The sequence below is a fragment of the Peromyscus eremicus genome, chromosome 6, assembly GCF_949786415.1.
Source record: "Peromyscus eremicus chromosome 6, PerEre_H2_v1, whole genome shotgun sequence".
Classification (NCBI taxonomy): Eukaryota; Metazoa; Chordata; class Mammalia; order Rodentia; family Cricetidae; genus Peromyscus; species Peromyscus eremicus.
Genome location: NC_081421.1, coordinates 106,964,104 through 106,986,435, shown reverse-complemented (window position 1 = coordinate 106,986,435; position 22,332 = coordinate 106,964,104). Strand labels below are relative to the sequence as shown.

General features: G+C 38.3%; 1 protein-coding gene across 1 annotated transcript in view; it reads left to right on the top strand.

The window, feature by feature from the left end:
• Bank1 (B cell scaffold protein with ankyrin repeats 1) overlaps positions 1-22,332 on the top strand; it is a 230,354-nt gene that overhangs the window by 170,305 nt on the left and 37,717 nt on the right. The window contains exons 8-10 of the mRNA XM_059266624.1: positions 10,139-10,217; positions 13,276-13,584; positions 17,374-17,679. Of these exons, the coding sequence (XP_059122607.1) occupies positions 10,139-10,217; positions 13,276-13,584; positions 17,374-17,679 (694 nt within the window). The remainder of the gene's footprint in view (positions 1-10,138; positions 10,218-13,275; positions 13,585-17,373; positions 17,680-22,332) is intronic.

The window sequence follows — 22,332 nt, the reverse complement described above, 5'->3', positions numbered from 1 at the left end:
CTGCTGATTCTGTATTGTATTTTTGATTTAAAATGTCCTTATTACAATTTTGCCCACCTCTTCTTTATGAATTGAGAATGGGCCTTCTGTTTCATTGGAAGTCTGCCAATAGCCCAGAATATTTATCTTATGTGCTCTTTCTGGGCAGGTTTGACAGATAACCTGACTCTCAGGCCCTGACTCTAATGCTCGGATGTGCTAGGGAAACAGGAAGAACTATACCAGTGGGGTTTTCCTGAGTGTCACACACAGATACCTACTTCCTGACCCTCTGGCCAAGCCAGGAAGCCCCTTGTTCCACAAATAGAACCTATGGTTTCTTGTGCGAGTTCTTTGACTATTTTGATTATGTTGTTTAGCCCACAGTATCCTCCCCCTGCCTCTGCTTTTGAATGTTTTATGATCATAACTAGATGTCTTAGATGCCACCAACCTGATGTTTGTTTCTTGCAAAACTAAGCTATACCTTCTGTGAACATTTTGACTTGGTTTATAGAATCACATGATTTATAGAATCACATGACTTGGCATGTTACTAAGATGACTTCCTGTGTTTATTTACTTATTTATCTTACTGTGTGAAATCTCCAGTAAGAATACTATCTGTGTATCCTTGGGTAAATTATTTAGCCCATTGTGCTTAATTTTTCATTCACTTAATGAGAATCATAATAGCAACCTAACTCAGAAAAGGTACATTGAAAATTAAATATGTTAACATTGAAAATTAACTCTGTAAAGCTTATAGCATTTTCTGGTATATAGAAAATATTATGTAAGCTATCCCTAATAACTATTAATAACTAGGTTATTTCATCTATCCCATATATTATAAGTATATCTTTTACTAGAAGAAACTTAATTTACTTTTTATCTGGCCTCCATTTCTTTCAGTTTCTGATATTTAGTAAGCTTTGGATAAGTGTTTCAATAAAACTAACTAAAAATTATCTTCTTTGACACTATTATATTTCTTTACTGACTGGACTTGTTTTGTGTTGAATTGATATTGTTTCTGTTGTTTTAAAGACAGCTTAAATTTCTAGTGAGTTGTAAATTTTTATAAAACTGTCTTTGGCGTGGGGCAGACTACCTAATCTTTTATTCATTCACCTCACTCAGATGTTAATAAATGCGAATCCCAGGTAAGGTAAAGCAATCCTTACCTTATTGTTAGAATTCTATGTTCCAGAATGATACAAATTGCTCAGATAACTAGACAAAATGTTAACGTGCATGCTAGGAAATGACTTGAGACAGTGTTTCCATATTCCCTTGGTGCTAGGCCATTGTTGGTATCTAGAGATTTTGACCAGTGTCAGAGACACTTTAAGACAATGTGAATAACATGAACCTTCCCTGTTTCCGTATGGATTTTTTTAAAGACTGTTTGGGCACACACATATTTATTCAGGTTCAGGCTTCAATACCCTACCCTACCCACCAAATACTTTAGCCTTTGGATAATAAGTAGTGGTCTCCATTTAAAACCAGAAAATTCTTTCCAAAGATCCTCACAGGTGAAGATGAGTCAGGCTCAACAGACAAGTTGATTGAAGTCCATATTACTCTACACTATGAAGAGCACTGTTTTCGGAGTCAAATGGGTGCTAGCTATGGTCTGGCGTCCTCTAGAACTAGTTGTCATTTCTTTCAGGCCATGACTGTGAAGATTAGGAATTCTTTTCACTAGCTGAAATCTGTGTAGTGAATCACTCTTGGGTTTAAAATGCTAAGCTGCCCCACCTCACACACAACAAGCAAAATGCCAAATGACAGAATGAAGTGCTGTCGGCTTATTGTACAACAGTTATAAAATGTACACCAGTGACCATCTCAGTGTCTTGGTGATGGACTCCACAAAATCAAATTTATTTCAGTATTACAAGTTTTAATAAAAACTGTCAGACATCAGGACTAAAGAAAATGTTTTGCTGCCAAAGTGAGCTTACTGTTTTCACCGGTTCTCTTCGAATTTGATTTCATATGTAAGTATTGGGGAAATACATTTCTTTAATAACAATGCTTTTCCTTCTACCAGGAAAGGTTTCTGCTTTACATTATCTTAAATTCATTCAATTACAAAAAATTCACGTTTAAGAGGTTTGTGCTATTATCAGTTTATCAGTGTATTTTGCTACCATCTGTGGCTCCTTTGGGGTGCATCAAGTATGTTTCTTGTGCAGAAGTAATGTTCCTTGAACAGAAAATCCGAGTGTACACACTGCCAATGCACTCATCAGAGTATGATAGGATAGTAACTGCCTTCGGGTAACTGAAGTGGATGGTGAAATGGAGTGATTATGATAGGTTTAATAAGAAAATTATTCATCAGATATATATGTGTGTGTATATATATATAATATAGAGAGAGAGAGGGAGATCTCAAGAGTTTATTTTCTTTTTCTTTCTAATGAAATACTTCACTACTAACAAAGATAGCTTTAGCATTGAAACCAGAAATTTATTTAGCCTTTCACCACATCTTCAATGAATAAATGTTTCACTTTTCCTTGCTTTTAGTCTCCCATGTTTCAAATACTTTAATCAATAGGAATCAACTCTCCTTATTCCATATTTGGAAACTGAGATTATCTCAGCCACATGAATGCTGAGAATAGATTTGCAGCAACATACGCTTTAAGGATTGTTCTGTCTAATTTGTCAAATAACACTTATTTGTTCATAGTAATAGTATAAAATTAAACAGTCCTTTGTTTCATTTGTCAAATAACACTTATTATCTAACAACTGAAGAGTATAATTTTTGTAGGAAATTGCTAAGTGTCTAACTGGCATTTTATGTTTGCTTCTGGCTTGAATTCAGAAACCACTTGTACCTCTTATTTTAGATAAATGGAGTGTCCTTCCACTGTAAGGATGGCAATGCAGCCTTTTATTGCTCTGTTGTTTGGACCATTTGCTTCTTTGACCCCTGACTCAAGTATTAAAGGCTCAGAAACAGCAGACAATGAGTTTTTGAAAATTGTTATCACAGATGTAAACCTGGCCCTGTGCCTTCACTAACTTCAATCTACCAGCTTCAAGGCATGGAACTCTGTCTACTGCCTACCTTCTACTTGGTGTGCCTTCGTATTATATCATCTTTAGACTTGATTTGATTAGCATATTCAAAACAAGGTAATGATTTGTATTCTTGCCATGGTGGTGCCTTGCATATCCTCTACTGACCTTCATTAACTAGATTTAAGTTTAAAACTAAAACCGATGTCTAGACTTTGGAAGACTCAGTAGTGAACTTTGTGCTACTGTCTGATACATGTTCCTATCCTCACCATGCAAACTAGAATGACCAATAATTTAGATGTGGCAACTGCAGATTCACATGCGTAGTCAAGGACTTTATCACCTCCTCACAGCTCACTATGGACTCTGTACCCTATCTATGCCAATGTCTTGTCCCTTCTCTTTGCATTCCTGTTATGAAATGCCTATGGGTGGCATGGGTCCTGCCTTCCATCATTTTGTGCTAGAAGAAGAGAAGTTAATTTAAAACTAACCTAAACAAACATTTGCAGCATAAATGTTATAAAATCAAAGTTTACTCCCTTGTAGGATAACCTGAGATTCCTTCAGCCTATATCCAGCTGGCCCCCAGCTCTTTCATGATGTTACAAAGGAAGTTGTACCAAATGGAATTTCAAGCAGATATGAGTACATAACCTACACACCATGCCCAGGTCCCCTGCTTAACGCCTATGAGTATAAAGAGGCCCAGCATGAACCTGTGTTAATATTTGTGCTATGATTTCCTGTACCTAAATTAGGTATAATTTAAAAAGATCTTGAGCTAAGAAAAGGTGTCCAGTTTTAATCCTTTATAATTTTGGACCCTTTGGTTTTATTATTTATATTCTAGTTTAAATACAACTGGTCTTTATTCAACCTTGTAACTGACTATAAATGTTAACATAAACATGGCTATATGAAAAATACAGTGACATAAAATTTAATTCTATAGTGAAACAACACTCTTAAAATAATATAGATAGCAGTTGCAGACTGTTTTCTATTTACCAAGCTTTATTCCAAGTACTTGATGTCAGTTGTATTTTTCAGTAACTCTATGAGATGAGATACATTTAAGCTCTTTTGGCATCTAGAGAGGCCAAACCAGAAAGGAATTAGCTGAGCTAATGTGAGTAATAACAGGACAGAAAGATTCAAATTCATATCTATCCGGTGGCTTCCTTAGCTCAGAACTCATAACCTATGGAATCTACACATGTTCAGAAGGGTGCTGATTGGAAAAACCTTCTGCCAGTCAGCAGCCGCTGCATTCCACCAATCAGCAGCCGCTGCGCTGCAGAGCGCTACATACAACTAAGCTTCAGTAAACAAGTGCTGCCTCCAGGTTTCCTATCACAATTTACATCTTCTGAAAAAAGTCACCTGCTGTTTGGATCCTGTGGCCTTTCTCTTTGCCTTGTATCTTTAAGGCCCACCCAGCCATGCTTTGCTTTTCTTTGCTAGAACACCCACATTCATCCTTTTACCAATTCACACTTCATCCCTTCATCCATTAGGTCAGTAAACATCTGTTAGCTGCTACCACTAGATTCAGGATGAGTCTCACAAACCCTTCTCATCCTTCACAGCCCAGTCCTAGCTATTTTGTAAAGAGTGATTTCAATAGTTTCTTATACTAAAATTTTTAATTAAGCAAAACACAAAATTATAATTTCTTGGTATATTTTACATTTTTTTCCAAGCTAAATATTTAGCATCTTAGGGGAATGTTATGTTACCTCACTCTGTCTCCTTAAAAACTTGCCATGTATTATAGCAACATACACAGAAAAAAATCTTTAAGAAATGTCCATTGCCTGATTGGTCCATGTTGGTGATAACAATCATGCTTAAAAATGTTACTTGTAGATGGTGTGTTGAGAACTTTCTGGGATGATGCAGTTGTTGATTATTTTGGGTAAAGTTCCCTAAGCCAGCAACTCTTCCTTCTGTAAGATGTTTCAGCTCAGTTCTGAGTATCATTTTGAAATCAAAAAAGGTTAATAAAAAATTTAGTTTGGACCTCTGACTGTGTGATTACACCCTCCTGGTATCTGTCATTTTTCTTTCTTGTACTTATTCACTAAAGCCCTTCTTCCTGCTGCTTCCTCCCCATCTAGCTTCAGCTCTAAAATGTCGATACAGCTCTGTTTTTTCATACTCAGTGTACTGTTTAGAAGTTTGCAGCACTAAATTTATCTATTTAATTTCATGGCCAGTTTATCATCTTATATTTTGGAAAGGAATGAGCCAGTAGTTGAACAAGTATATTTTATAATCAATGTTCAGTAGCCTGTATCTAACTGCTCTTCTGAAATCTTTAAAGCACAATTTTGACTCTGTACTTACAGTTCAGTTCTGTTAGTCAGATTTCTCAGTTATGTCTTACTGATCAAATCAGAAGTTTATTTGTCCACTATAAAACTAGTCTCTGTTTTCAAAGATTGGAAGGCTCTCTATTTTATACTCATACATCCACTCCAAATAGACTTTCAAGTGTTCCAAGATCCAATACAAAGGATATTTAAGCTGAACATATTCTCTCTAGACCACTAGCTTAGTTCTAGATTGAATCAAAAATGTGGTGTTAATCGGTGTCTTCATCTCTGAAAGATTTTAAAAAGAAGACTTTAACCTGAGAGCTGCCACTAGATATTGAGGGTTAGACATTTTCATGGTCATATTTAACTCCCTTTCCAGCCTTTGACATCATAGTTCTTAAACATCCTGTCTGCTCCATCTCTGTAGTCCTTGCCCATAATCTAGCTCTCTCCCTCTGTCTCTCTCCCTGCCCCACCTCTCTCTGATGTCATTAGCTTATATTTTGAAAACCAAATTCTGAATATAATGTCACACTGTTCCTGAAACAAAACCTGGTGCATGAAGCATTCCATTCTTTGCCCACACTTAGCTCTTTAAGCTTCTTTGGGTTGATGAATCTACCAGGGTCACCAGCAACTCTCTCTCCTTGAAAGCCAGATAAACTGGTCTCAAAACTTTTCTTTTGAGCTTTGGTGATGCGTTTAACTTTGTGATACATTTCAAAACCCCTGTCCTGATTTTTCTGTTGTCTCTATTTAGAAGTTTTCTTTTGTCTGTCCTTCCATCCTCCATCTTCAATGCCTCAAGTCTAACTTCAGGAGGTTTTTGAGAGTTTCTGGATGCCCCATCTATTGGTAGAAGTGGGATATTGCAATCAGCCACCATCACTGTGTTGGGTTCAACTTTTAATTCTCTATTTTATCTGTAGTGATGACTTATTAAAATAAATAAAATACTGTATCTTGTTTCCCTTGATCTTCCAGCATCAATGAGTAATTTTGACTTTATTTCTTAACTTTCTTCTTTTAATAACAGTATATGTGCTATATAGAAAACCAACTACATGTTTAACAAATGTATGAATAAAATCAGACTTAGAAAAAGAAACCATGGAGTACTACTCAGCAGTAAAAAACAAAGATATCATGAAATTTGCAGGCAAATGGATGGATCTAGAAAATATCATCTTGAGTGAGGTAGCCCAGACTCAGAAGGACAAACATAGTATGTACTCACTCATAAGTAGATACTAAATGGGAGGGAAGGGATGGCCAGACTGCAACCCACAACTCCAGAGAGGCTAGCTAACAGGAAAAGACCCTAGGATGGACACATGGATGATCCTGTTAAGGAGAATTGGATGAGATCTCTATGAGTGGACTGGGGGCGGGGGGTGGCAGAGGGCAAGGAGTGGGGGATGAGAATATAGGGAAATGGGAGGGTCAAGCTGGAACAGGGACAGAGTGGGAGGGCAGGGAGGAAGATACCATGATAGATGAGGACATCATGGGAATAGGAAGAGGCAGGGTTCTGGGGAGGCTCTCAGGAATCCACAAGATTGACCTCACCTTGGTCTGCTGGCAGTGGTCCAGAGGGTGCCTGGACCGGTCTACTCTGGTGACCAGCCTAACAAATAACCTAACTGTCATCATAGAGCCTTTGTCCAGTGACAGATGGAGGCAGATATAGAGATCCACAGCTAGGCACCAGGCTGAGCTCCGGGAATCCAATTGATGAGAGAGAGGAGAGATACTTCAGGCAAGGGACATCAAGATCATAATGGGAGGATGTGCAGAGATGACCAGCCACACTAGTAGAAGCCCATGAACTGTGGACTGGTGGCTGTGGAGCTCCCATGGGACTGGACTAGGCCCTCTGGATACAGAAGATGGTTGTTTGGCTCGAACTGTTTGGAGGGCACCCAGGCAGGGGGATCGGGATCTGTCCCTGGTCTATGGGTAGGCTTCTGGAATCTGGTGTGACACCTTGCACAGCCTTGGTGCAGTGGGAAGGGGCTTGGACCTGCCTAGGCTCAGTGTGCTGGGCTTTGCGAACTCCCCATGGGAGACCTCGATTTGGAGGATGTGGGGATGTGGGGTGGCTTGGGAAAGAGGGCTGGGGGGTTGGAGGAGGGGGATCTATGGATAGTATGTGGAGTGAGTAGAAAATTTCTAATAAAGAAAAATAAAAAAAAAACCATGCTTTTTTAAAAGTATTTATAAGAAGGAAAATCAAGTCAACATTATGCTCACTAAACATTCACTACATGGTAGAGATGTGTTAGATTATATTATTATGACCTGGCCTTCTTCATAAAATGAGGGCATAGATATTACCCACATTTCACAGGGTAGAAAATTGAGGTTTAGGGTTAAGCATTTGCCTGATATCCATATAGCTGATAAATCATATAGCTATGATTTGTCTTTCAGATGATGCACAGCCCTTGCTTGGTCTACTAGAACACACAGCCAAGTTTTAAATATCTAGATATCTGAGAAGCATGAGAGTTCTCTTTGATGCCATCATTGGTTTTGTATAATAGTTATTCATGTGTCATTAGATCTAGCATGTTATTAATTTATGACTGTAAGGACCTTGAGGGGGAAGCATTTGCTTTTCCAATATAAATATTTTCAGATACTTTCACTCCTGAGAGGATAATTACTCTGTATAGCATTAATTATAGGAAATATTAATTGTACATAATATGGGCCATAGATAAAATTTGGAAGGAGGTTTTTTGGGATATTCTTGGGTTTGGCTGTTTATATGGCTTAAATCATAACATGAAACCTACTCCAAATAGATTTCAATTTCTTTATACTCATATCTAGATACTTGTCCAGTAGCTCTTAATGTATGGTATTTTTCCATAATTCTTAAGGTCTTTGGAAATGATTTCTGATGTTTAAAGGGTAAAAAAAATTCCTTTATGTGATTTTGAGAGTGCTATAGACTTATAAAGTATATTCTTGACCTACATTATAAAATGTACAGATTATTCTAATTGGAAACTTAAGATATCTATATTAAACAATGATTTGAATACCAATACCTACAAATATCATCCAACACATCAATGCCATCTTTCATAGATTATACTTAGGAGAAAGGACTGAGGACTAAAATGAATTATCAGACTCAACAAAGTACTGAGGTACTTTTTCTTTACTCTTAAATCTTCATTCTTAAGATTCCCTGGAAAATGAGAGGTTATGATACTCTCATGAAGAACATCCATTAAAAATAAGTCAATTCCATTGGGTTCTCATTGGCCAACACAGATGGTAAAGAAAATTGATGAGGTCAGTGTACTGGTCAAATACCTCAGCATACCTTAGCTACAATAATGTGTAAAGTGTACCAGTGTGGGTTCTCTAACTTAGAACAAATGGCCTTATTATTTCCATCAAGTCTGTTAAGAACAAAAACATATCTTTGAAAAAGCCACTTGACATTTGTGTTTAAAATGTGTGGTCTCTGTTAAATACAGCCACACCGCCATCCTTTTCTGTATGCAGTTTGGACAAATGGAGTTGCTGTCGCTTGACTTTCTCTAAGAGGAGCAGTGTGTTCCACAATTACAGGAGCTCCATCTCCTCAGAGAATTTAAACAAAACTGCTCTTCTAGTGATAAATATATTTTGTTCTCTCTCAGTAAGTCTGTCTTCTACATATAGTGTGACCTGAGGTATATATCAGCAGTGGAGTGAATGCTTAACATGTTGGAGAGCCTGGGTTCAAGCTCCACCATTCCTAAATAAGTTAATTAGTAAGTAAATACATACCAGAATTGACTTCAAAAAGACAAATAAATAGAAATAAATGAGCTTACTTTCTTCCTTATAAAGACATGGAATAAACATCTTCAAGAATGTCCCCAGCTAAGACTCGTAGCAATGGTGGAGAGGGTGCCTGAACTAGCCTTCCCCTGTACTCTGGTGACTACCCTAACTATTATCAAAGAACCTACATCCAGTGACTATTGAGAGCAGATGCAGAGACCCACAGCCAAGCACTTGGCCAAGCTCCTGGAGTTCAGTTGAAGAGAGGGAGGAGGGATTATAGGAGCAAGAGGGGTCAGGATCATGATGGGAAAAACCACAGAGATAGCTGACCCAAGCTAGTGGAAGCTCACGGACTCTGGACTGACAGCTGGAGAGCCTTCATGGGACCAAACTAGGCCCTCTGAATGTGGAAGGCAGTTGTGTGGATTGATCTGTTTGTGGGGCATTTGGCAATGGGACCAGGACCTATCCCAGGTACATGAAGTGGCTTTTTAGAGCCCATTTCCTATGGTAGGGAATGGCCTTACTCAGCCTTGATGCAGAGGGGAGGGGCTTAGTCCTACCTCCACTTGGGTATGCCAACTGCGTTGACTAGCCCCTATAAGAAGTGAATGGGGATGGGAGAAGGGGAGGGAGGGGAATAGTAGTTGGTATGTAAAATGGAAAAAAATTGTACCATAATATACCTGATATAATTAATATCCAGTTTTAAGAGAAGTGTTTGTATTCAGTTTGGTACAGGATACCACACCCAAACTCATGATTATTGCCTTCATCAAGTGTTAAAACGATTGTTAGGTTTCTTTTTAAAATCCACTTATTATTCATGATGGATGTCTTTCTTACTTTTGCTTTTAATACCATGTATCTTTGATCACATGTATAACCAAAGTCGGTAACAAAGAAGAATTTAAGTATTTAATAAAACTTTAAAAGCATTTTCCCTGTAGGTAAGATGAATGCACATTATTAAAAATTACCTTCCTTCCTTTCAGATCCAAAACATTAGCAGAAATAATGAGCAAGAAAATGATTATGAAGAGGATGTTACCACATTTGCAACATGTTCACCCTGTAAGTTTTCTTCTAATCCATGAATACATACAGGTTTTGTAGTATAGTGTATGAAATTTGAAAACAAGACTGAACAGAAAGTGTGGGAAGGTATTTTATCAACCAAAGGATTTTTAAATAATATTGTGCTAAAGATGTTTTGCCTACATGGGCTAATTTAAACACCTTTTATAAAGTCAAGATTTAATAATCAAATATGAGGTTATGAGTTTCCTACCCTGAAAAATTATACAAATCACTTTGATATTCTTTTCTGGGTATTTGAAAACTATGTTTCCAAATTTGTTCTTCAAAACACAATCACATTCTCTGTGGAACTGAGTTCTGTCAGCTGTGAAGTGGGAAGTTGAGGCAAGGATGTTTCTAAGATCCTTCATGCCATAGCACATGTAATTCTATGTCTAACATCTGAAGGTGAATTCAGTGTTCATACATGTGCAGGCCAGGTCTCATTAGCATGCAATGGCTTGCTTACCATCTTCACCAGCATTTATGACGGGCATCCCACCCTTCATTCGGGAAATGCTGATTTTTGCTATACCCAATGTCTCCACCTGCCGACTTCACTCTGCAGCCAGCGAAAATGCCTTTTCTTTTTAAGTTAGTTCAAAATTCTTGAAGTTACTCTGGACTTTTGTCCTTTTTCTCCCACTGTACATCCACTCCACCATAATACTATTGATTACACCTGCGAAATATTGCCAGCATTCAGCTGGTTGTCATTGATATTTACCCTAGAGAGAGAGAGAATGACTATGCCTCTGCTCAGGACATGTGCAGCTTCAGCTCCCTCCACACGTTCTTCCTCCCACATCCTCCTAACTCCCGTCCATACTCCATTCATACTCCATATCATAACCCCTGTTTTTAACATTTCTTCATTTCCCTTTGCTTTTGTCTTTCTCCACTGTGCTCAGCATCATTCAGCATTTTATTTCACTTATCTGCTTCTCCATTTATGGCTTGTTTCCTTCATTTAAAATACTTGTCTTGGGAGAATAGGATTGTCTTTTCAGATCCATATGACCTAGAAGCATTATATGATCAATGCTCAGTTGTACACTACTGACCACAAGCTTTTTGAATGACAGACTGATAGGCAAATCAGACAAAATTCAATGCAAAGCTTACCAAGTATACTTTGATAAAATCCTTCAAATATTATTACAATATGTACATTAATACTACATATTAAATTAATAAACTGATTAAAAGGGCTATAGGTTATATATTTTATCACCTTAATAATAAAAGGTTATGATAAAGTTCATTATTAATACTGACCACACATCTATCATAATATTCCACCCTCTGAAGGCTTGCCAACAACAAGAGAACATTATTGCAGTTTCTTGTAAAGAAAAATCTCATCTCTACGGCTGAAACTGAGAGCTCTCTCAGCTGTGAGACCATGATTGGGCTCAGCCACCAGTTTTCATGGGGCTCGGTGAGGTCAAGGCACCCCAGTCAGCATCACAATAATGACTGGGCATGCTGAACCCTCTGCCTACTAACTCTAACTTGCCAGGGCTGGATCCACCTGCCAAGCACCTGGAATGTCTATGTTTTGTCAGTGTCAAGAAACACTGATTGTACAACTAAAGTGCAGTGTGCAATTTCCCATCCTTGACTGCAATTCTAGGCTGATGACTGATTTTCTTAGACAAAATAGTCAAGCATCTTCAGGTACTTACGGCTGAGCAGTAATCCCCTTCCAGTTGCTCCGTCATCTACTCCATCAGCATTTCCAGGGATCACTTTATTCTAGGGCCAGTGTCGAGGTGTGAGGAATAGAAAACTGAATGAGACCTCTGGAGAAAAATCACACACAAACAACACATCATATACAAATACTACCCCCATACCTATATACATCACACACACACACACACACAACATATACAACAGCACACATGCACCACACACATCACACCATACACATACACCCTCCCACACATACACCTATATATACCACATACACACACACACATACCACATGCACAACATACCTCACACATAACACACACACAGGTATACCACATACACATACACTCCCCCCATACACATACACTGCACACACACAGGACAGCACATACATATACCACAGAAGTCTGCTTACTTATCCCAGACTAGTATTAATAGAACCTAAGTTCAGTTCTAGAAGCAAACACTGCGTCTCTCTTCTTCCTCGTGTGAAAGAAAAGACTATACAGGGCACCATCACAGGCATACTTTCTCATGGGCCTCATTTTTCTCACACTGCTGAAAATTTTCTACTGTGTGACTTCATTTTTCAAAGCAACAAAGAACAAGTGTCTCCTTCCCCACACTGTTTCATTTGATATTTAAAGCTATATTTTAACAAAATTTGAAAACAATTCTTTTTCATTGAAAATGATAAGACACATTCCATCTGTTTGAAAAATCAAAAAGAATATGTCTTTCATTTTCATTTTTAAAAAGAAAAGATTGTGTAAATTGTTTCACAGATATGAAGTTATTGCCGCTTAATGTTTTTGTGCTATTCCTGGGTGGTTAGAGTATAATGTAAAAGTATATGTTGTGTGCTTCTTAGACCATAGGGACATTGACTCAATTATTTGGTTAAATTTCAAAACAGAATGCATTTTATCATTAGGTATGCTTTCTCCAGGAAAAAAAAAAAAAAGGCATTTTACCAAGTATCATTTTCAAAAATTAATGAAGTACCCATAATAATTTATGGATGTTAATTATATAAGTTACTGCAATGCCTATTATCAGCCCTAAGTAGTATGTATAATAAATATGTAGAGATGCAAAGTAAAGCGCAGATTCGTTTTCAGCAGTTTCTCCACAGAATCAAAATGTCTGTTTGTGGATGTGTCATGTACTCAGGAAACAAGATGAGACGGGGCTTCGAGGCTCATTCAGTAAAGCAGAGCTATGCAGTGGGCAGCTTTTTACTACATTGCAGGTCACAAAAGCTTGTTAACTGTGCTACAACTTCTGTGCAAATTTTCAAAATGCCTCCAGACAATGTGTGTAAGTGAAACTGCTCAATCTTCATCATAAATAGCCACACAGTCCCCAGCATTTCATCACGAACTCAGGAAGACCCACAGACGGAGCACAGCCACATCTGAGGAACCTGAAAGGGCTGGGGACACAGAGGAGGAAGAGCCAGGTGCTGAGCCAAGATCCAGGCTGCCAGAGGTCGAGGGCGAAAGCTCTGAGAACCAGTATGACGATTTGTATGTGTTCATTCCTGGAATTGATACAGAAAGCAGCTCACAGGAGCCTCTTCCATACTGCAGACCTCCTCCGCCTCCACCCCGATCAGGGACTGCTGCCTCCCAACTAGAAAGACCTCACTTCACCTCACAAGGTAAGCTTATAGGTGGTGGTGCAAAAAAACAATTTGTTCCAAGGTTTCTACAGAGCATATGGTACAATGTTGAATCTGTGGAGACACAATCAGATTCCAAAACCAAGGTGACTCTCGGATCTTTAACTGAAGCTAAGGAAAGAAAGCAAGAAATAATCTATTTACCCTTTCTCTCTGATCCCTTTCCCCCAAATAAAATGCCCTTGCAAAGCTGGAGGAATGTAAATACGATAAATAATACTACTAAAATAACCATAATAATTTGGAAAGAATCTGTTGTGATGCACATAAAATGAACTTGGTACGTTCTGTGGGAAAGTTCAATGTTCTGGGCAGAAGGAAGGCTGTTGAGGGTAATTTAGAGATGAGCAAGGGCACTTTACTTATCTGGTGCTTGGACTTCCTGGGAGCTAGTTCTCCTAGGGTTTGTCCTTGGAGTTCTCCATAGCCTAAAAACTCTCAGCCCCAGGGTCACTGTCAACCACTTCATTCACCTATTTTGTGCTTAACCTGTCAAGTTGTAAACTATTCTCACAAAGAAAATTTCATAACAAAGACTAAAATGCCAGTTTTTTCATCATATGCTATAAATAATATATTTTAGTTATCAGATCCCAGAAGACTATTAAATGTATGAACACTACTTGAAACAATGAATTTTGAAGTGGCTGGAGAGATGGTTCAGCAGTTAAGAGCACTTGCTGCTCTTGCAGAGGACCCAGGTTCAATTCCCAGAACCTACATGATGGTTCACAACTGTCTGGCACTCTATTCCTAGGTATCTATCCCCCTCTTCTGACCTCTTTGTGCACTACACTTAGTACACATGCATACATGCAGGCAAATATTCATACATATGAAATAAAAAATTTTTTTCAAGTGAATTTTGAAACCACAAAATTTAGCATTATTGCCCTTCAAGACCCTGTTTCTGGGAAGGCTCACGTTTATCAATATAAGCTGCACTCAGGTTCTACAACACCTTAGAAAACTAAACCTGGGAGATACTTCTCTGGCTCATACAGCATGCATTCATTGCTCACCTATGTGCAAAGCTTTTCTGCACTCTTGAGAGAGTGAAGTTTGTGCATAAAAATCTGTGGGAGAAAAAAACAGTCTAGCAGAAGACTAGCCACAAAATTCTACTCCATTTTTCAAATGTAAAATTTTTAAATAATAAAGATGGAAATAGTATCTTGGGTCAGATTAAATATCTGCAATATGTAATGTTACATCATAATTTTATAATGTAAGTCTTCATATACAATGTTAGCTAAGAAACATAATACCACTATTTCATAAATTTACCAAATACCTATGACCAAAATTATAATTTTAGCTAATATATCTCTTGAAAAGTACCACACATAGGAGGCAAAGACCTCCCCAAAAAACCACATTGATTTTATTTAAAAAGCATATTGTTAGCTTGGCGGTGGTGGCACACGCTTTTAATCCCAGCGCTCAGGAAGCAAAGCCAGGCGGATTTCTGTGAGATCAAGGCCAGCCTGGTCTACAGAGTGAGATCCAGGACAGGTGCCAAAACAATACAGAGAGACCCTGTCTTGACAAAACCAAAAAAAAAAAAAAAGCATATTGTCATATTTGTTTGTAGTTTATATATAAAATATGAAAACATTAAGCAAAGTAATGGGTTTCATTTTAATATACATGATATACATATATGTAATTATTTTTGTCATGTTCATTCCCCCATACTTTCTTGTCCCCTTCTCACTGGTCCCCTTCCTCTTGTCAACTGATCCCTTTTTCACTTTCATATCTTTTTTTTTTATTCATCTTTTCACCCAAAGCACTGAAAAATGAGTAGAAAAGAAAATGGCATTACTTGTCAAGATATTTTTAATACATTTTCTTTTTTTAATTTTCTTTTTAGATTTATTGACTTTATGAATGTTTGGTTGGCCTGAACAAATGTATTTGTGCTATGCTATGTCTGTTGGATCCCATGGGACTAGGGTTAAGGATGGTTGTAAGCCAATATATGGGTGCTGGCAATCAAACTCAGGTCCTCTGTAAGAGCAACAAGTACTCCTGGCCACTGAGCCCATTTGTCAAAATCTGTCCTTGAGTTATAGAAAATGGGCATCCAATTCTACAAGTGAGACTTGCAGACATACTCATTGGATAAAGTACTAATATACACCACTATGAAGCGTCTTTCAACCTTCACAACAATCATAAGATTGAACTATCATTATGACCCATCTGCCACTCAGACACAAGGCCTCAGAGCCTATAATTAGAATATGCTACATACTTCCAGGGTTCTCCTTTCAATATACTTGTGCCCCATTATTTCAGCAGTTGAAATGATTCGCTCATAGGAGTGATTCATTTAGTATTTATTAGTATACAACCTGGAGTGAGAAAACTCGGGCCCTACTCCTTAACTCAAAGCACAAGCTGATGCTTTGGAAGATAAAAAGTAAAATGTATGATTTCTAATGTGAGTCCAACTTTAGAAAGAGTTGGAAAGAGAGGTGGGTGGGGAACAGCTCAGGAAATGGGTTCATAAAAGTGAGACAGTTGACACATTTTGCTAAAAATGAAGTGCTGTAAAAGTCTTTCCCACACACTTAATCAGGTTTCACCCGGAGGCTGTCAGGGAAACAGAAGTCATGAAGTCGAAATCTCAAAGCCATATTATTCATGCAGAAAGAGGCAAGGCGTAATGATTTTAAAGCTGGTGCCAGGCATATAGGAAATTAACACTTGCTAGGTTAAACTTACCAGGAGAATATAGTTTTAAGATGCCTTGGAAGAGTGTCCTGGTTACCCCTCCTAGAACTACCAAAAGCAATTCCTGAATATTCTTGTAAAAATACTCTTTGATGTGGTTCTATTCATTGTTTTTCCTCTGAATGTTTAAGTTTTTCCACTAAAATCCAAACTTCAATAATTATTATCAGATCCACACTATTCAGAAGAGAGCAAGTTGAAAATGAGAGTAAACACTAATGTCCATAGGGAAAGACCTTCTCATCAGCCTAGTAGAGAGTATGGGTTATTTTTAATTTATTAACCAGAGTGTTTCATATGCTTGTCAGCTTAACAACTGCTACAAAGATGTCTTAGCATATTCTTACAAAGCAGGTAAATATTTTCCTGACTATGCGGGTGCATTCTAATCACACACCTAATCCTTAAGCCAGTGATTGCCCACAATGTCCATTATATCAAGGTCTCCACTTTGGTGTCACATTTCTGAATGAGGTTCATATTCACCTGTGAAAATCAAGAGTTGCACTTTTGAAAGTCAGTCTGTCAGTGCTAGGACAGACAGCGGAAGCATGTACATATGGCTGGTCCCTCACGTCATTTTCAGAGAAATTAGGTTTTAAGTGAAATAGTCAGTACAAGCAGTAGAAAAGGGAAGATATCTTGCTAGGGAAAAACATGTCTGAGTTTTATGCTTAAAAACACCACTTTCAAGGCATTTGGAGCTTGAGATATAGATTTATGACTCAATTTCCTGATATTAAATATATACCTAAAATAATGTTTAAGAAATGATAATTTTTTGAAAACATATATTATTTTCTTTGCAGAGCTAGCAATTCTAAGCTGTGTAAGTGAATCAAACAACCAACTTTTCTTTTTGAATTTTGATAGTCATATATAAGTATTTTACTAGAGACAGGGCCCTTTTTCATATTGTCTCAATGACATGTGAGTAAAGTGATTTGAGATGATATAGCAAATTAAAAGCAGCAAGAATATTGCATACAATATAATGTAAACCCAAACTAAATATTTCCTAAGCAGGGAAAATGGTGGAAGACCAAATGGAAAGAAGTCAAAACTGGAGTGATCTTAGTGCGAGACAAGAGACAAGAGAGGAACCCAGCAAGGAAGAAAAGAGAGAAGATGAATCACAGAAGGAGGAGGAAGAAGAAAACCCATATGCATTTGCCGAGACTGATGACAACGAGTATGATCTGATCCTGGCCAGTAAGAGCATAAAGAAAAGAACTGGAAATCGTTCTTTCATTATAAACAGACCTCCTGCTCCCACCCCCCGACCCACTCACATCCCTTTCAAAGAAGAAACAACACCTTACATAGCCCAAGGTATGTTGTCTATGGATTTTTTCAACTTTCAAATTGTGTGTTCACGGATATTTTACCTGTATGCATGTCTACATAGACAGATGAGTGCATGCCTGGTACCCACAGAGGCCAGAAGAGGGCACTCAGTGTCCTGGAAATAGAATTACAGAGGCTTGTAAGCTACCATGTGGGTGCTGGTAATTGTACCGGGGTCCTTTGAAAGAGCTGCCAATGATTTTAAGCACTGAGCCATGTTCCCAGCCCTTATTATATGATTTTTTTGTGTATTCTTTGGTTCATGGGAGAAATTGGATTGGGAGATGAGGTAAGGCTGTAAGCATCTTTTCAAGTCACAGGTAAGTTACATTGGCCCAATTTTAATGTAATATTTTATTAATTCTTTGAGAATTTTATGCATGCATACAATATCATATTTACCCCCACTTCTTCCATATCCACCTCCTCCTCCCAACTTTCAGTTTTTAAAAAAATAATATACATAATCCAATTTATGCTGCCTCTATACCCATGTGAGTGGAACCATCACCTGGAACAAGATTTACCTCCCAGGGCCACATGCTTAAAGGAACCTGAGTCTCCTGCTCCTAGAAGCCATTAACTGCCAGTGGTTCCTTATTTAGGCGTGGGGTCTTCTGGGTCCTTCTTCCCTCTGTGCTAGCATTTTGACTGCTGTGATGCTGTGCAGGTCTTGTACAAGCAGCCAAGGATGCTGTGAGCTCAAGCCTGTAGCAGTCTTGTCCTGTCCAGACGATACTGTTTTGTTCCAGTTTTCTTGCTCTTACAATCTTTGTTTCTTCTCCACAATGGTCCCTGAACCTTGGAGATTCAGAGGTGACATACATGTCCCATTTGTGGCTGAGCACTCCACAGTCATTTAGTCTCTGCCTTTTGAGCAGTTGTGCGTTTCTGTTTTAAGTATACCATTCATTACACCAATAAACTTCTCTGACTAGGTAGGAGTGCTGTACTAATCTGTGAGTTGAAAGATGTGAATTTAGAGGGCAGTTTGATATTATGTCCATTTAGCAAAATAATAAAAGTAGGTTCATACATGGTGCTGTAATCTCCACAGCCGTGGGTTCTTGGCCAGCTTTACAGTACAAGGTAAACATTTCCTCCTGGGGAATGGGCCTTAAATACAAGCGGCAAACAGTTCCCTCCATAACAGCCATACTATTATAGTACCCATGGGCATAGCTTCCCACAACCATCATTATTATAGTCCATAGGGTTCATACATGTGTAAGACTCATGTTACCTTCCTGTACTATGAAATCTAGAGAGAAAATATCAGCTTCTTAGTGAAAATCAGATGTGTAGTGTCTTCAGCAATAGGGCTTTACCAGTTAAGGTAAGTCATGGTGGGCAATAAGAGCATTGGAAATAACATGTATTGTTTATGTAGGGGGTGGCAGCTCTCTGGCATATCTCTGACCAAGGGGTAGTATCTACTGATCTGGTAATGGGCTTTTTATTTGCAACCTATGACTCCTGGGAGACCATAATTCACTGTGTAGGGTAACTACAGTTAAACTCTTCTATAAAATGTTTCCATATGGCTTTTCACTCTTTGTACTAGTTACCCCTCCCTTCTCTGCCCTATCCTTCCATCTCTCTCCACACTTTAAACTTCCTCCCCATTATTTCCACCAATTCTTTTTAAATTTAGGAAAATAATGAATAAAGGAGTGGTGGAGGTGATATAAATACATCATTCTTACATTAAACTCTCAAATGAAAATTTTAAATAAATGAATAGAGAAATAATTAAAAATTTTGATCATGCTAATTCTTCATTAATAAAGATGGACTTAATTTGATAGTTCTTACATAATTCTACAAAAGTCAATTAGAGTGAAAGAGAATAGGAAATTTGGGTTATGTATTCAGAATGAGCAACTGGTGGCTGAAGAGATGGCTTAGTGTGCAAGCATGAAGATCGAAGTTCAAATGCCCGGTACAAAGTCAGACATGGATATGCCTGCCTAGAATCCCAGCATTAGAAGGCTTTTTCCACACCTTGCCTAGTCCTCCCACTCAAGCAGATCTACTAAATGGAATGTCATTTCATCCCACTATCCATTCATCAGGAGAACATCAATTTGCACCTTTTGTGATTCTTGACAGAACAGAGTGGCAACAAGATGTTGGCACACCTACAGTATAACATAGCCAAAGAGGAAGCTGTAAGGTGCAGAACTGAAGAAAACAGTAAACAAAGAAAAAAACAGAGGGCTAGAAGAAGCTATGTTGACATTGTAGGAAATACCTTTGTTTAGGATCTGAGCAAAGAATGACTTTGATATACTAATTCTAATGTAGAAAGGGGTTCTATATATTTCTTTGGTTCTGGTAAAGTCAGAAGTTAAAGAAAATAGATTTTTCTAAAAAAAAGTACAGTGTCTGGCACAAAGGAGAGTCTGTGGTCTACTGAGATACTGGGGATATCAGTAGGAGGCAACTTCTGTGAACTCTCATTCACATAGCGGCCCTGTGTGGTTTACATTGCCGGTCTAATCTCAGATGAGGGAGCTGATGCTAAGAGAGTCCCAATGCACTGCCCCAATGATGAAACTAGGAAGCGGTACCAGCAGCATGTGAGCCCCTATCATTTTATTACCCACACCTGTAAACACTGAACCATGAGCTCCTTCCACCGATAAATTCACTTCACTTTCATGCGTTCATATTTATTTCCTTCCTCTAACCTACAAGACCCACAGTGGAAGAGATCAGCTTCTTCAGAATCTTCCTTCCCATCATTAAATCCTTGTTTCCACATTCAATGATGAATTCATAAACTGAGAGAATTTGATGAATATTAGCTGAGTGAACCAATGATAGAAGAGGCAAAATTCACATCTATATGGCTACAGTAGACTTCACTAAGAGTACGGAAGATAGTACAAAGACTGTATCAGCCTCCTATTTCCTTTTCTCCTGCCCAAAAACATCCAATATTTGAAGCACTGATTTGCACAAAACAGAACAAGGCTCCGAGATGACCATATGTTGTTCCTTTTTCTACATGCTGTAGATCACATATGGAAGAGAAGTTCTGCTCTGCATTCCATCATCCTCCACCCATAGAAATGTAACTCAGCAATTCAAAACTGAACTCACATCCATCAATTTTATCAGAAGACATGTTTCTGATTGTGATGCTTATGTGAAACACTCCCCAAGATTAAGAACAAACTACAACAGAAAAGTTATTTTTTCTTTAAAATATTTTTTTTTCTTAAATGGTCATCCTCTTCTCAGATCTCATGTTCTTAACACTTTCCTTTCCCTGTGATATTGGACAAGATCAGGCTCATTAGGCATCAAGAATATAGTGGGATTCTATATATTACTATCTTTTAGTGACAGAATTCTTGATTTAGAACAAATCAAGGAAAGAAAATGGTGGTCAGGATGGCCCAGATAGACTGGTAGGAGAATTCCATCTTAGACCATGCACAGATGTGAACTCTTATTAGGGAAAGGTTTTAGCATTACTGAATCATTTTTCATTCTCCCCTCATACAATTAATAGGACAATGATAGGCCCAAGTCCATGTGGCTGATTTGGAGCAGAATACAATGCCCCTCTCAATTTGCAGTTGCTCCTGAGGTATCCTTGGCATTTTACAGTACAACAAAGTTGCATATACGACCTTCTTCAGGGCATCTCAGCTACCAAGACCCTAAATGTCAAGTGCAACTCACTTGTTCGCCTAAAATTTCCACTTGCAGTTCACTTGTACTTGAAACTGATTACATACAATGAATTGGAGGTGGAGAGTCCTTGTGAAAACTCTTGGGAAAATTAATTCCCACGGTTGTAAATGTGACAGCAGAGTGGCTTCAGTCTTCCTTAGTAAAGAAATATATTCAAGTAGGTCTTATGGCGAGAGCCTTGCTGCCCGTTCTCTGCCTAGGTGACCTAGTCCAAACCATTTAGTTTCAGAACACCATATGCATGTCACAGGTGCTCTCAGAACAGAATGACATCATCATCTTTCTATATAAGGCTAGGGCCCCTGCCTTTCTGAGTGAAGTTCTTTATCTTTCTGTGAAAGGGTGCTGATCCAGCTCTACAAAGGAGCCATCATGATGACTGAGTATGTACTGTTCATTGGACAGAAGCAGTACTGCTGTGCAACCTGTGTTTAATGAATTGTTCTCCTTGTCCTCAGAGCAGAACACCATAGTTTCCTGGCTCATTCACAGAAATGCTGAATGAAACCAGAGGACTTTCCAGGCCATCTCTTAGCACAGTGATATAAAGTTAAATCTTATCAGCCTCATCTTTCAAGGATTCAATTCATTGGTTATATAAAAGGGGCAAAATGAATGAAAGTATCATCAAGCACTTAGATTTTTTTTCCAATTGTACCACAACTTTCTGTGTTTTGCCTTTAGTATGTTACTACACCCTGTTGAATGTGTCTGTGGTAAGAAGTTCAACTGACCTATGGTAGTAATTCTTTTTTTTTTTAATTTTTATTTTGCAATACAATTCAGTTCTACATATCAGCCACGGATTCCCTTGTTCTCCCCACTCCTGCCCCCCTCTCCTTCCCCCCAGCCCGCCCCCCATTCCCATCTCCTCCAGGGCAAAGCCTTCCCCGCAGACTGAGATCAACCTGGTAGGATCAGTCCAGGTAG